At 39.8% G+C, this 15791-nt stretch overlaps 2 protein-coding genes across 4 annotated transcripts; both read right to left on the bottom strand.

The window, feature by feature from the left end:
* Window positions 1-7158: 7158 nt before the first annotated feature.
* LOC145820917 (uncharacterized) lies at window positions 7159-8563 on the bottom strand. 2 transcript variants are annotated; one of them, XM_082917593.1, is made up of 4 exons: window positions 8519-8563; window positions 8300-8404; window positions 7820-8196; window positions 7159-7358 (listed from the first exon to the last, which is right to left on the bottom strand). In XM_082917593.1, coding segments are annotated over exons 2-4 (468 nt in total). In that variant the 5' UTR covers window positions 8390-8404; window positions 8519-8563; the 3' UTR covers window positions 7159-7357. The 2 variants fall into 2 exon arrangements, with proteins under 2 accessions (XP_082773719.1, XP_082773718.1); XM_082917592.1 differs by lacking the exon at window positions 7159-7358 and having other exon boundaries at window positions 7651-8196.
* A 684-nt stretch (window positions 8564-9247) lies between these two features.
* Window positions 9248-14773, bottom strand: LOC114312003 (uncharacterized). 2 transcript variants are annotated; one of them, XM_082917596.1, is made up of 6 exons: window positions 14486-14773; window positions 14130-14302; window positions 10167-10259; window positions 10097-10118; window positions 9773-10008; window positions 9248-9648 (listed from the first exon to the last, which is right to left on the bottom strand). In XM_082917596.1, the coding sequence occupies exons 1-6, from the start codon at window positions 14598-14600 to the stop codon at window positions 9397-9399; spliced, it is 891 nt and encodes a 296-aa protein (XP_082773722.1). In that variant the 5' UTR covers window positions 14601-14773; the 3' UTR covers window positions 9248-9396. The 2 variants fall into 2 exon arrangements, with proteins under 2 accessions (XP_082773722.1, XP_082773720.1); XM_082917594.1 differs by having other exon boundaries at window positions 9260-9648; window positions 10097-10259.
* Window positions 14774-15791: the final 1018 nt, after the last annotated feature.

Raw genomic sequence — 15791 nt, forward strand, 5'->3', positions numbered from 1 at the left:
TTTATTAGGATGTCAGGACGAGGAAGAGGTGCTAGGCGTGGTAGACCTGCGAGGCAGGAAGCACCGTTACCGGGTGAGATTCCGGCAGTACAGGAGGGAGTTGGGCAGGCCACTGTGGCCGAGCCAGTGGGTCAGCAAGCTATGGGTGCCTTGGCTAGAGAGATAGCAGGAGCTTTGGGTATTCTTAGAGCTGGGAATCAGGCAGCTGAGACAGGGCCTTCTTTCTTGAAGAGGGAGTTCTTCCGGTCTAATCCGGATGAGTTTATCGGGGATCCGAAGGAGCCACTGAAGGCTGATGAGTGGTTTGAACAGATGAGTAAGACGTTCGAGATGCTTGGCATCGAGGACGGAGCACTGAAAGTGACCTTGGCATCCTTCCAGCTGAAGGGAGATGCGGGTCAATGGTGGAAGTACGAGAAGGCTCGTGTGGGCAGTACTTGGGAGGCGTTTATAAATGCTTTTCAGGAGAGGTTTTTGTCTGCAGCAGCTAGGGAGAAGCTGAGGGATCAGTTTAGCCGGCTTAAACAGCAGGGCTTGTCAGTGGCCGAGTTTGAGGCTACTTTTACCAGTCTGTCCAGGTTTGCACCGGAACTGGTGGCGTCTGAGGAACGCCGTTGCTATGAGTTTGAGCGGAAGTTGAGGCGGGGCCTCAAGTTGAGAGTTGGTGGGTCTTACATCCGAGAGTATAGACACCTGGTTGATGCTGCTGCTCATATGGAGATTATGATGCAGGAGGAGGAGGAAGAACAGAGGGGCTCCAAGAGGAGTCAGGATAGTCAGAGTGATGGCAGGAGACAGAAGGGTTATAACCCTCAGCAGTCTCAGGGTGCAGTCTCTAGATCGACCTTTCCAGTGCCAAGTGTAGGCTCGGGGAGAGGCAGTCAGGGGGAATTCACTTGTTTCAAGTGTGGCCAGCTGGGTCACAAGGTTTCAGTTTGCCCGCAAAAGGGTGGGGGTCAGAAAGCTGCTTCTTCTTCAGCTAGACCGCAGAGTCAGAGTTTGGGCAGGGGGCAGCTCTTGACTTGTTATCAGTGTGGACAACCTGGGCACTTGAAGAGGTTTTGCCCACAGTTGAGTGTCACTTCGGGAGCGTCTGGTTCTAGGCAGACGCAGGGTTTTCAGCCAGCTCAGTCTGTGCAGGCCTCGAGGGCCAATCCGGGAGTTTCGTCATCCCAGTCTGTGCAGCAGTCTTTTGCTCCGAGAGGTGAGCAGGTAGACCAGGGGCCTACGGGGCGCGTGTATGCTGTTACCGCGCAGGATTTAGTACCGGCTCTATCAGTAGTGAGAGGTACTTTTCTGTTTTGCAACTCAGTTGCTAGTGTGTTGATAGACACGGGTGCATCTCATTCTTTTGTATCTGCTGCATTTGCATCGGTTTTGGAATTGGAGTTAGCACAGTTAGGATCTCCTATTTATGTGGTATCGCCTTTGGGTGGTGAGTTGATCCTAAAACAGGGTGTTAGAGGATGTGATATAGAGGTCGCCGACTATAGGCTTCCTTTTCCGTTTGTTGTCATGCCCATGAAGGGTTTTGATGTTATTTTGGGTATGGACTGGCTATCGTCATACCGGGCTGTTATTGATTGCTACCGCCAGAGGGTCACGTTATGTACCTTGAGCGGGGAGTGGTTCCATTTCTTGGGAGACCGGGTTGGTAGTGTTTTGCCACCGGGGTATGATTCGCGAGGGCGAAGTGAGCTTAGTAGTCTACTTGCTAGCTTTGAGAGTGGTGAGAGTGGTGAGACCCAGCATGTATTGCCGAGGGTGGTTTGTGAGTATTCGGATGTTTTTCCCGAAGATCTTGTTAGTTTTCCACCTCACCGAGAGATAGAGTTCTCTATTGATTTAGTGCCTGGTACGGCGCCGATTTCTATGGCACCTTACCGTTTTACTCCAGCAGAGTTGGTTGAGTTGAAAGTTCAGCTCCAGGAATTGCTAGATAAGGGTTTTGTTCGCCCTAGTGTTTCACCGTGGGGAGCACCGGCCCTCTTTGTTAAAAAGAAAGATGGTGCCTTGAGATTGTGTATTGACTACCGGAAGTTGAATCGGGCTACGGTTAAGAATAAGTATCCTATGCCCCGTATAGATGATTTGTTTGACCAATTGATGGGTTCCCGTTGTTTCTCTAAGATAGACTTGAGATCGGGTTACCACCAGTTGAGGGTCAGGGATGAGGATATTCCGAAAACGGCATTCCGTACGCGGTATGGCCATTATGAGTTTCTGGTGATGCCATTTGGGCTTACCAATGCACCGGCAGTCTTTATGGACTTGATGAACCGGGTTTTCTGGGAGTTCTTAGACCGATTTGTGGTCGTCTTCGTGGACGATATTCTTATCTATTCGTCTTCTGAGGAGGAGCACGAGGCACACTTGAGAGTGGTGCTTGAGTTACTTAAAGCCCATAGGCTGTATGCCAAGTTTGGGAAGTGTGAATTCTGGCTGAGGGAAGTCAAATTCTTAGGCCACGTGGTATCCGGGGAAGGGGTGTCTGTTGATACATCCAAGGTTGAGGCAGTGCAAGATTGGGCACAGCCTAAGAGTGTGTTTGAGATCCGCAGTTTTCTGGGATTAGCTGGGTATTACCGTCGGTTTGTGAAAGATTTCTCCAGGTTAGCGTCACCGTTGACTAGACTGACTCGGAAGGGAGTTAAGTTTGTGTGGAGTGAGACTTGTGAAAAGTCGTTCCAAGAGCTGAAAGTTAGATCGACCACCGCTCCGGTGTTGATTATTCCGGAGAGAGGGTTGGGTTATGCGGTTTATTGTGATGCCTCACGAGAGGGTTTGGGTTGTGTGTTGATGCAAGAGGGGAAAGTGGTAGCTTATGGCTCACGTCAGTTGAAAATACACGAGAAGAATTACCCCACACACGACCTAGAGTTAGCAGCAGTGATCTTTGCCTTGAAAATCTGGAGGCACTACCTTTATGGTGAGAAGTTCGAGGTATTCTCGGATCATAAGAGTTTGAAGTATCTGTTTACACAGAGAGACTTGAATTTGAGGCAGAGGAGGTGGATGGAGTTCATCGAGGATTATGATTTTGAGTTGCACTATCATCCGGGAAAGGCCAATGTTGTGGCCGATGCCCTTAGTAGGAAGACCATTAGTGATGTTGCTAGTATAGCCATCCGGGAATGGGAGATGTTGGGAGCACTTGGCGAGTTTGATTTGCTACTGGGCGAATCTGTTGAGGCTGCGGCCTTGTTTTCTGTTGTTGCGCAGCCTACACTTGTGATTAGAGTGTTAGAGGCACAGAGAGGTTACCTTGAGGTAGAATCCCTCCGAGAGAAGATCTCCAGTGGGAAAGTTGAGAAGGGCTTGACGGTGTATCCCGACCTTAGTGTGAGATACCGAGACCGTTTGTTTGTACCGGAGTCTTTCCGTGAGGAAGTACTCCGAGAGTTTCATCATTCGCGCCTTGCGGTACATCCGGGAGGTACTAAGATGTATCAGGATTTGGGTCGCCAGTTTTGGTGGCGGGGTATGAAGAGAGATGTGGCTGTTTTCGTATCGAAGTGTCTTACTTGCCAGCAAGTGAAGACCGAGCATCAGAGGCCAGCGGGTTTGTTGCAACCCTTGCCTATTGCCGAGTGGAAGTGGGAGCATGTCACTATGGACTTCGTTGTAGGTCTTCCGAAGACTCAACGGGGTAGTGATGCTATTTGGGTGGTTGTAGACCGGTTGACTAAGTCGGCGCACTTTATTCCTATGCGCGTGAGAGATTCGGTAGATCATCTTGCCGACTTGTATATTCGGGACGTAGTGAGATTGCACGGGGTCCCAGTGACGATCGTCTTAGATAGAGATCCTCGTTTTACTGCTAGGTTGTGGCAGAGTTTGCAGAGTGCCTTGAGCACTAAGTTGACCTTTAGTACGGCTTATCATCCTCAGACTGACGGGCAGTCCGAGCGTACTATTCAGATCCTCGAGGATATGCTTCGGGGTTGTGTCCTGGACTTCAGTGGGACGTGGGAGAGGCACTTGCCCTTGGTAGAGTTTTCCTACAACAACAGTTTTCAGTCTAGCATCGGTATGGCACCGTTTGAGGCCTTGTATGGCCGACCGTGTAGGTCTCCAGTGTGTTGGGCCGAGGTGGGTGATGCACCTTTGTTGGGTCCGGAGTTGGTTAGGGAGACGACGGAGAAAGTTGAGCTTATCCGTAGGAGGCTTGTTACAGCCCAGAGTCGGCAGAAATCTTATGCTGACCGTAGGAGGAGGCCTTTGGCGTTTGAGGTAGGTGATCATGTCTTTTTGAAGATATCACCTAGACGAGGCTTGATGAGGTTTGGGGAGAGTGGGAAGTTATCCCCTCGGTTTATTGGTCCTTTTGAGATCCTTGAGAGGATTGGTGAGGTTGCTTATCGGTTAGCCTTACCGCCGCAGTTGTCCGGAGTGCATGACGTGTTTCATGTGAGTATGCTTCGGAAGTATGAGCCAGATCCATCACATGTGTTGGATTGGACTGATTTAGAGGTAGATGAGGATGCCTCGTATGAGGAGAGACCGGTTCGGGTCTTGGATAGGCGGGATCAGGTCCTGCGTGGCAAGACCATTCCTTTGGTGAAAGTCTTGTGGAAACATCACGGAGTGGAGGAAGCCACTTGGGAACGTGAGTTGGAAGTCCGAGAGAAATATCCGGACTTGTTTGTTGATATGTAATCTTGTATTTAAATTTTACATTTTGTTGAACTTAAGAGCTTTTATATATGTCTTAAGTTGTGAAACATTGAAAATGTTTTGGTTATTGGGAGTATGTTTAGAACTTGCCTCATATGGAAGTTGAATGTAACATTATATATGTTGATTGTATTGTTGAAATTGGAAAGATAGTGCATAATGTTGATGCATGTTGAAAATACATATGTTGTTTACATATTGTGATATGTCTCTTGTTAAAGGGATGGGATGACCGGTAATGGGTCGAATTGTTGAATGTTAAATTGTAACATTGTCTAAAATGAAGGAAAACTTGTTTTGAAAACTTGTGCTTAATTTCGGGGGCGAAATTCTTTAAGGGGGGGAGGTTATAGCGATCCCGGGTTTACCCTTGTTGTACAGTGATCCGGACATGTGTCCGTAGATGTTGGTAGATGTTTATTATTTTGTTTACATCCTTTTTACTTCGTAATTGAGTTATAGGATGTGTTGGGCAGGTGTGTTACAGGTTGGTTGAGTTTAGAAACCAAAACTAGTTGCCCAGATTTTTGGCCTGTACGCTTGAGCGGAGGTGTTGGCGCTCGAGCGGGTAATACACCCATCCAGTATTTGTTGTGCAGTGTTGTACGCTCGAGCGTGGAGTTGGCCGCTCGAGCGGATCTGTGTGAGTGGCCGCTCGAGCGTAGGGTTGGGAGCTCGAGCGGAGGCCTGGTTCTGCAAAAGTGCTGGGCGAGTGCATTCTGCGCTCGAGCGGGCGGTTGGCCGCTCGAGCGGAAGTCTGTGAGTGGCCGCTCGAGCGGGGTGTTTTACGCTCGAGCGGAGACCTGGGTTAAAGTCCCGAAATTGTGACTTTTCAAATCACTTTTTCACTTTCTCTTCTCTCTCTTACTTTTCCAAAATCACCATTGTTGAGCCTCTCACTCTAGACTCTACATTCTCTCTAGGTTTTGATCTAGTAGGAGTGATTTGCTCACCTTTGGCCTTTACAAAAAAGTTGTTGATCGTCGAGGGCTTCATTTTAATCTGAAAATCTCGGGTTTTGGAGCACGTTGGGTTTTGTCGTCTTCTTCTTTGGGACTCCGAATTTGAGGTAGGGATATCCTACTCCTCTCTATGGGTTTTGTCTTTAAATTTTGGTATTTTGAGATGTTGGGCTTGGTTTGGTAATTTTGTGAAAGTTTGGGGCTTTTGTGTAATTTTACAAAAGTTGGGGTTTTATTCATAATAAACCTAGATGCATGTTTGGCATGAAAAAAAATGGAATGATTGTTGAATCATTGATGAAAATGGGACCTAAGGGTTGAAATGTTAATTATGGGAATTGACCTAATTACATTGTTTAATTAATTGGGATAATTAATTGAGAAGAATGAAGAAATGAAATGTTGATTGAATATCCATTGTGCATTTATTTTCTGTTTAGAAATAACTGCTTTGGGCTATCGGTGGAGGATAGTCGTGATTGTTGTAGACAATGCATGATGATTAGGTAAACTGAAACTAATCAATGAAATGTGTCATGGAACTTGACGGTTGATAGAATACATTAATTGTATGTATTGGGTGATTGTATATAGAACCAATGTGTTTATATACGTTATGTGTAGAGGAGGAGATAGGGGATGTACTCCGCGGTTTAGGGGAAGATAGGGGATGTACCTCTAAACCGGATAGGAATTGGGAGGAGATAGGGGATGAACTCCGTAGACACAGCTCATATGCTTGTCTAGAGAAGTGAAGATAGAGCTCATATGCTTATCTTTGTGAAGTATGGATACAACTTATATGCTTATCTGTGAATGTGGGATATTGTTGTTATACATATCTGTTGAGAATGTGGATATAGCTTTTATGCTTATCTGAATGTGAGATATAGTTTTTATACATATTGTGGAAATGATGATAGAGCTAGCATGCTTATCTGCTGAAAAAGGGAAAATGAAAGGTAACTTAGACTCATAAGTTGTAAGACATAAATATGTGATTTATGTGATTGTATCAGTGTTGACCATCTATCAATTGCTAATATTTTAGTCATTGTCCATGGTTGGTTTAGTGTATTTCTACTGGGCTGTGGCTCACCCTATATGGGAATATCATTTTCAGGTGCAGGAAGCATGCCACCTCCAAGGACATAGCTGGGAGGCTAGTGGCGGACATACTTTTGTCGCTTAACTTTTGATGTATTACATGTAACTTCAAGCCTAGGGCTTAATGTGTAAACGAGTTAGTACTCTTTTGTTGTAACCAAGTGTTAACTTGGAAAGCTGTAAGCCTGTATGGCATTTTGTTATGATGTTAACATGTAATACTTATGTAATGGAACTCTAATGAATAAAAGAGTGTGGTTAGTTTATATGTAAATGCATGCCTTATTTGATGGGATTAATGTTATTATTTTGAGGGCGTTACACATGTTGAATATAACAATTCCATCACAACTAAACCTAACCTGTTATCAACACATTTACGAATTAACAAAATGAAAATATTCATTCATCATTACAAATAATTTCATCCTGATATAATAAAATAGTGAAATATCCACAAAATATCCAAAAGTTATAACTTGTTCAATTCCACCAAAAATCCAACAATAACTAGTGTAACTCCAAAAAGTATGTGTATCCTTATCAAACAAAAATGAACATTCAAACAAATTACATCATTGTTGCACGTCAAAAATGCCACCCCAATCCAATCTGCAAAAAAATAAATTAAAAGTTTTAGTAATTAATCAATTATACAAAAGATTAAAAACATTAGTAACTCATCAATTTACAATTAGATCAATTATACAATTTATCCCTGTAACAAACTTTTTTTTTAGATTATGAGAACAAAAAATTAATTTTAAGGCTAATTCACAAATGGTGCATCCCATTAATGTGCCGTAAGTTCATACAACTTATATTGGTCCCTCCTAAGGTGTTTCTATTGGTTCTTGTACAAATCTATAATTGTGTGATAATTTAGCATTTCGACAGTCTTTTTTCAAGCTTTAAGTATAGAGAAAAAAATATATTTTTTAGACTAATTCACAATTTATACATCATGTGCACCTGTACAAATTGGATGTCATATGCATGTTTCCATTACTTCCTAATTCTTCAAACATGTATTCTTTTATAAAATTTGTTATATTAAAGTTAATATACTTTACCAAGAAGTATGTCCACTTGTGGATGAGTCCCCTCCACTTCCAAAGTGTCCAGTGAATCCTTTGGTCCTCAAAAAGTTGACAACATCAGCCATTATCTCCCCTTGCTTCTTCTTACCCTCTTCAAGATCTTCTATTTTATTGTTCTGCATTTGTATTTGTTCCTTTTGTGTCTCTATTTGCATCTCAAGGCGCTTCACATAATCATTTGTTTCAGCATATATGGTAGTGGCTCTCCTAATACAGGATGAGGGTCTCATGCCAAGTCCCTTCACATAACCAGACCTTGGCTTTAGGACTTTGATTGATAGCTCTTCTGCAGTCAAAGGGGTTGATCCTGGCTGTGAGAGGTGATCAGCCTGTGTCTGTATCATATTTTCCTATCAAATATAAAAAAAATTAAATAATTATTAGAAAATTAAATAAGATTATAACAAATAGTATTCTAAAATTTTGTTAATAAAAATTGCAATATATACTCACATAATTACACTGAGCTTGAGATGAGATCCACTCATGTGTTTTCTCATTATAGTGAGTTTCCTTGTACAACTCTGCTAGATCAGGTAGCATCTTCTTTTCTCGTGCCTAATTCGATAGACCAATATTCAATAAATAAAGATAAGAATCTAATATAATTCTGAAAGTGCAAGGATACGTACCAGTTTGTCTACTCTAACAGGGATTGACCTAGAACCACACCTATGTTTTGTATACATCCTTTCTCTGTTCGCGATGTTGGCCTTTTATTGTTCCTATAAGGAAGAATGACCAATATAACAATGAAATGTATCATTAGTAAGACAAATATGTTGGCTTTTGATTGTTCCTATAAGGAATAATGAACCAATATAACAATGAAATGTATCACTAGTAAAACAAATTTAATGGTTGATAATAAAGAAATTGCATTGTTCCTCTCTATCATTTTCCTATATATCATTTCAACTTAAAAGATATTTCAAATTATTCACTAGTTTCATTCAATTCTGTGAAAAATAGATTAGAGGACTTGTTGAGATTTCATCATAAGATGGTTTTTCTGGGTGAAAAAAGAAAAACGAGTAATTTACACCATTCACAAATAGGGGGCATATAAGCATGGGCAAGATAGATTGTGAAAAAATCCATTTACATTTCACAAGATATGGAACAATTACTGATACCAAACTCATAACCCTTTCTTTTTTCCGCAACTCTATCAAATCTAAAGTTCTGTCTCAATACCCTATATTAGTTACTTAGCTAGTTGCTTACCATTATCATGAAACTTCAGACCAAACCCAAGAACAAACAGAAAATTAATACAATCATAGAAACTGAAATCTTAGTTCTTTAGTCTATGATGTGAAAGATGCACTTTAAGGAACCATAAATTAATCTCCAATTATGCGAGCCTTCCAATCCATGTTTAATAGTTTCCCTTTCTCATTTTTCCACTTATTTGGTTTTTATTATGTTCCACTTACATTCCTAGAAGATAAAGGGAAAAGAATACATATGGAATTTCACAGCAAATTGATTGTGTTCTTTCTAGTTGTTTTAGAATCTCTCCCTATTCTAATCAAATTCTTTCTTCGCTAATATAATAAAAAAGATGAAAATGTTACCAAAAATTCTTTAGTGTTCCACTTTTTATCAATAAGATCTATCCACTTGGTAGGATCGACATTCTTTGGTGGGTGGTTTCTTGCATACTCCTCCCCTTTAGCCTCCTTCAGCTCCATGAATTGTTTGTGCAGCCTATAGGTATGGTTACTCAATCTCCGACCAAATTTTGTGTCCATTGCCTTCTCTATATCAACAGGGTCTCCTTGTAAATCAAATTGATCCTGCAAAAAATAGATAAGTCATAGATAATTCTTATAAAAAATAAAATAATTACAATAAATAATTAAGATTTCTAACCTATTATAAAAATGAGTAAAATCTCCTATAAGTAGACAACGAACTTACATTCAAGCGTTGAAACATCGCCTCCTTAACGGAGGCATCAACATACTTCCACCTACGAACACTTGGATTTGGTAAACGAGTTCGCACTTCTACACCAATCTTTGAGGCTAGTTTTGAGGCATAGTCCCCTACCGGTGCACGAAATTTTGGAGGGATAGGCACGCTAAGCTTTCCATCTTTATCAACAAGGCCTTGAACCTCTTTGCCTCGAGTCGGGCCACGAGCACGCTTAGCAGCTGATATTGTGAAGCCATAATATTGAAATAGTATGTGAACAAATTTAATTAAGATCTCAAATCAATGTAAATAAAGAGTGTGTCTTACCAATAGTATTACCAGCAGTCACCTCAAGTTGAGGCTCCACATTGAGAGGTGGTGGCGGATTGCTAGTCACCTCAGGACGTGAAGAGGTATCCCCCTCTTCTAATGCGTGGGTCAATGCCTCATGATGAGATTGTGAACGGGCTCTCGATGGTATCTCTAACAGCTGAATAACATAATAAAATATGAATATATGTACAAAGATATACATGTCTATGTGTGTATGAATTGAAAGTAACAAGAAAGAATATGTTTCACAATGCATAAATGTATAGTACCTCATGCTCAAACGAATCATAGGGTTCAGTGTCACTGCCATCTTCAGCCTTTGACGGTCGATAATCATCATCATTTTCCTCAATTGGTATTTGTTTTTCCTTCCTCAATTTCTTATGTTGAACCGTAGCCTTCAAACAAGTTGTTATATTCTTCACTCCTAGAGTCTTCATTCTCTCATGGTTTTTATTAATATTCTTCATTCTTTGTTTCTCATAGTTCGTTACCTTCTTAGTTGCGGTACTTGGTTTGGTCAATTGCTTTTTTGTAGGGTCCATTTTGCCCAACTATAAGGCATAATTGAACATTTTTTTGGTGGATACGCATAATTGAACATTAGATGTAAAGAAAAGATAATTATATATTTCTATACATAAAGCATAAAGCAACAACAATCTCAACAAGTGGATATGTCATATAGGCTCTAAATCATTGAAATATGGCTAGAGTGATATGGATGATTTTTGTTTTTACCATTTACTTATCATAGAACAAATTAATTACAAAGCCATCAGATACACAATATGACCAATCAATGATAAACCTACATAACAGTGGATGAACCCCACAACTGAAATTCAACTACATTAATTAAGAACAATGTTCATATAGAAAGTGAAAAATAACTACAAATCCTAGTCTACATCAAGATCCATATCGTAATCCACATCAGGTTTGTCACACTCTTCATTTTGTTTGTCAGCTCTTTTCTGTATCATTGTTTCGTCAGATGACCTAACCCTTGTAACAACTTCTGCTTCAACACCATCTCTATAACATTGAACATTAGGGCCGATGTCAATTGGAACAACATCGGTAATATTTTCTTGTTGGAACACATCGTTTTCTTCTGGTTCATGTAATGATTCTCCATCACCTACCTCTGGTACATCAAAGACACCCCTATGTTGCACTCGTTGAACGACTTGCCAAGGTTGTCCCCATTTGGTATCATTTAGGTAAAAGACTTGCTTAGCCTGGCTAGGCAAGATGAAAGGGTCGTGTTGATACCACCGACTTGTGACATCAATACTTGTGCAATAATCATCGGTTCGCAATGTTCTACTTCGACCTGTATTTCCTGTGTTGTACCATTCACACTGGAACAATACAACTTTGTTATGACACATGTACTCCAATTCCCAAACATTGCACAAGTGACCATAAAATTCATGCGTCACTCCCTCATGATCCCCTTCCGTAAGCACACCACTATTCTGACTGTTACGGCGATTGTCTACTTCTCTTGTACGAAACCGTACGCCATTGATTATGCAACCTGAGTACTCTTTTACTAGTAAATTTGGGCCATTTGCTAACGACCATAAATCATTGGTTGCTTCTGGTGACTTTTCTTCTCTCAATATATTTATCTACATTCACATATAACGTACATTAAGATAGTAAAAATAAATTAATAAATGATCAAATCTTATACAAATTTTTAATCATGTCTTAAAATTGAAAATGCCTTACCCGCTCTTTGAACCACTTGGGAAACTCTTGTTGTTGTATACGGGTTATGCCTTGGTCAGATGGAGTTCGTAATAGATTTTTGTGTATCCTACTCAAAAGAATGTGATTATTATGCACTGCTAACTACATTAACAAAGCTAAGAATACACATATTTAAATGAAAAATATACTCTAGATACTTCTCTATCTCGGGGCTATTGTTCAACAAGAACCAATGAGCCATATCACGATATTCTTGTGACATATCAGCATCCCTTGTGATTAGGCCAATAGGACGGGCAGTTTCTGTGAATACAGTTAACCCTTTGTGACGTTCGCCACGATCTTGATTTCGTTCGGGTCGATTATGCACTGTTTCGATCCCATCAACATACATTGAACAAAAAGTGACGCACTCTTTGACAATGTAAGCCTCTGCGATTGAACCTTCTGGTCGAGCTCGGTTTGTAACAAACTTTTTTAAAGCTCCGAGAAACCTTGAAAAGAGAATTAGTTAAGAGCAAGGTTACACATGCAACATATAATTACGAACCTTTCAATTTAACAATTACTTTTCAATCCAGTACATCCATCGATATTGCACCGGTCCTCCAAGAATAGCCTCACGCGGCAAGTGAACGGCCAAGTGAACCATCACATCAAAGAAGGCTGGAGGAAAGATCTTTTCAAGCTTGCATAATATGTGTACTATACGTTCCTCTAATTTCTCAAGTTCATTACGGCGCAGTGTCTTTGAGCACAAATCCTGGAAAAAGCTACCTAACTCAAATAGTGTTTTACTAATCTCTTTGTCTACGTAACCACGCATCCCAATTGGAAGAATCCGTTGTATGAGTACATGGCAGTCATGACTTTTCAAGCATGTTAATTTACCATTTCTCGCATTCACTGATCTTGATATGTTTGCAGCATAGCCATCTGGATACTTCACTGATTTCAAGAATTCAAAGAAACCCTCCCTCTCTTCAGGGGTCAATGAAAAGATTGCCCTAGGTTTGACATAAGTTCCATCAGGACGACGTGTTAACCACAACTCTTTCCTTATACCCATATCTTCCAAGTCCATCCGTGCTTTGTCGGTTTCTTTGTTCTTTCCATCAATGCCTAACATAGTTCCAAAGGTATTTTCACTAAAATTCTTCTCGACGTGCATAACATCAATGTTGTGTCGAAGCTTCAGTTTCTTCCAGTATGGTAACTCATACAAGATGCTTACCTTTGTCCAATTTGGTGCCTGACGGAGTCTTTTCTTATTTCTTGGATGCTTCCCATATGTGACACCTGTCACTCTATCCAATTGCTCTAATATCTTTTCCACTGGTAACTTTAAAGATCTCTTTCGCTTCTCATGCTTACCATTGTAAGCCTTACTCTTTCACCTTTCGGGGTGGTTTTGAGGCAAATAGCATCGATGGTTAGTGTATGCAGTCTTACCTTTCAAGGATTGAAAATATGGTTCATCATTGCAAGTGTAGCAAGAATAATGACCCTTTGTTCTCCACCCAAATATGTCACCAAATGCGGGCCAATCGTGTATAGTCCACATCAAAGCTGCACGCATCTGGAAAGACTCACCAGTTACGGCATCGTAAGATAATGCACCATTTTTCCACAACTCATTCAACTCATCCACCAGAGGTCTCATGTAGACATCAATATCGATCCCTGGTTGTGATTCTCCAGGAATAAGTAGTGACATCATAAGAAAGGTATCTTTCATAACCAACCAAGGTGGCAAGTTATAAGGAATGAGTACTACAGGCCATAAACTATACGAGTTGCTCATGTTCCCGAAAGGATTGAACCCATCAACAGCCAACCCTAGCCTCACATTTCGAGGCTCCAGGGCAAACTGAGGATGTTGCACATCAAATTCCTTCCATTCATCACTATCGGCGGGATGTCTCAATACTCCGTCATCTATACGTTTCTCCTTGTGCCATCTCATGTCCTCAGCAGTCTTTCTTGACATGTACAATCTTTTCAACCTTGGTGTTAATGGGAAGTACCGCAACACCTTATGGGGAATCTTCTTGCCCCTGCCACGATTGATCTTGTATCTGGATGCCTTACATTTTGGACATTTATCTAACCTTGCATTTTCCTTCCAAAAGAGTACACAATCATTTATACAAGCATCAATTAACTCATATGACAAGCCCAAATCTCGAAGTATTTTCTTAGCTTCATAAAATGACTTTGGAACCAAATTATCTTTTGGTAAAAGTTTTGTTAAAAACTCCAATAGTGTGTTAACCGACTTATTGCTCCAGTGGTTTGTTACCTTCATATTAAGCAGCTCGATGACAAACTTCAACAGAGTGTAGTTTGTGCAACCTAAGTACACCTCACGTTTGGCATCATTCAATAGTTTATCAAACGTTTGTACTTCCTCATTCTGGGGTGCATCGTTGGGTTCTCCTCTTATTCGATCTTCCACTAAGGCATCAATACCACCTAAAACCTCATCTTCATCAATTGCCATTTCATGATGAGCCTCATTTGATACACATGCTTCCCCGTGCTCATGCCAAATAGTGTACGTTTGCATAATCCCATATTGAAGCAAATGAATTTGCACATTTCGAAGATTTTGGGAATAATAGTTCACACAGTTCAAACATGGGCACGAAATTTTACCTTCCTGGTCAACAACTGCCATTGCAAATTTGATAAATGATGTCACCCCATCAATAAATGGCTGACTCATCTTTCCATCAGGTGTCTTACCCAATGCAATCCAACTCTTGTCCATGTCTGATCACAAATGAAAGATCAAGTTTTTTTTAATTTGTTTATGTCATAAAACGCATCATGTGTACTATTAACCTATTCCATTTAGGAATGCACAATGTGTATCATACAAAGAAAATCATATGCCGTTGTCTATCTCTAATCTTTCCTTAGTTCTCCAAGTATATAACATAGATTAAGATGGAAGTATTATGGGAAAGGATAGAGTAGAAAAAACAAATGGTTCCTGACAAGTTTACAACATTAGTACATTAAAAGGAATAAAAGAAAATTTGCTCATTTAGGAAACTAGTTATTTTTGAAGAAATAAAAAGAATCTTAGTTGATTGGACTGTTTATAAAGGCAATATTGATTATGGTGTGTAACTGTGGCTTCAGATTTCTCTAATCTATACTATATATTAAGCAAAAGGGGGTTTTTAACCCCAAGCCTTGTGGGAGCTCCAATCTCCCAATCTAAATTTCTTAATTTTTTGATTTAAAAAAAAATAAAAAATCTTAGTATTTATTAATCTCTTTTAACTCCCAAGTCTTATCCTCATAATAACACTTTAATGCATTTAGAACAAGCATTAATTTTTTTTTTTTTGAAATCCAACACATATGAATTCCCATAAAAAGTCCCAACACATATGATTATTATCTCTCATAATAACACTTTAATGCATTAAAAACAAGCATAAAAAAAATTCTTGAAAAGTCCAACACATATGACTATTATCAAAATATTATACTTTAATATAATATAATAAAAAAAAAGATATTTAATTCCTTAAAAAGTCAAACACATATGATTATTATCAAAATATTAAACTTTAATATAATATAAAAAGGGAAAAAAAAGACATTTAAAAAAAAAAAAAAGAACATCTATACCATATATTAAGCAAAATGGGGTTTTTAACCCCAAGCCTTGTGGGAGCTCCAATCTCCCAATCTAAATTTTCTGATTTTTAAATCATTTAATAGGACAAATTAATCAATTTTCCAAAATTATTAATTTTTAATTTACAAAATAGATTAAAAAAACTATTGACTGATTTATTTATTTAATAACAAAAATATTTCATAATCTCTCCCTCCTAATCTCTCTCACAAATTTTCAAAAAAAAATATTAAAACTTGCATTCATTTTCTCTTCTCCAAAAAATCAGATAATATTTTCTATTAAAGTTATAGATATCTACCTATA

The sequence above is a fragment of the Camellia sinensis genome, chromosome 3 (assembly GCF_055761805.1).
Source record: "Camellia sinensis isolate YWXY chromosome 3, ASM5576180v1, whole genome shotgun sequence".
NCBI lineage: Eukaryota > Viridiplantae > Streptophyta > Magnoliopsida > Ericales > Theaceae > Camellia > Camellia sinensis.

Coding starts and splice junctions, on each gene's coding strand:
- LOC145820917 (XM_082917592.1), bottom strand. CDS start 8,389: ATGCTACCTGATCTAGCAGAGTTGTACAAGGAAACTCACTATAATGAG. Junction 8,197..8,299: donor CTCAAGCTCAGTGTAATTAT/GTGAGTATATAT, acceptor TATATTTGATAG/GAAAATATGATACAGACACA.
- LOC114312003 (XM_082917594.1), bottom strand. CDS start 14,600: ATGGACAAGAGTTGGATTGCATTGGGTAAGACACCTGATGGAAAGATG. Junction 14,303..14,485: donor GGCAGTTGTTGACCAGGAAG/GTAAAATTTCGT, acceptor ATGAGGTTTTAG/GTGGTATTGATGCCTTAGTG. Junction 10,260..14,129: donor TCGAGCTGCTTAATATGAAG/GTAACAAACCAC, acceptor TATGTTATTCAG/CTGTTAGAGATACCATCGAG.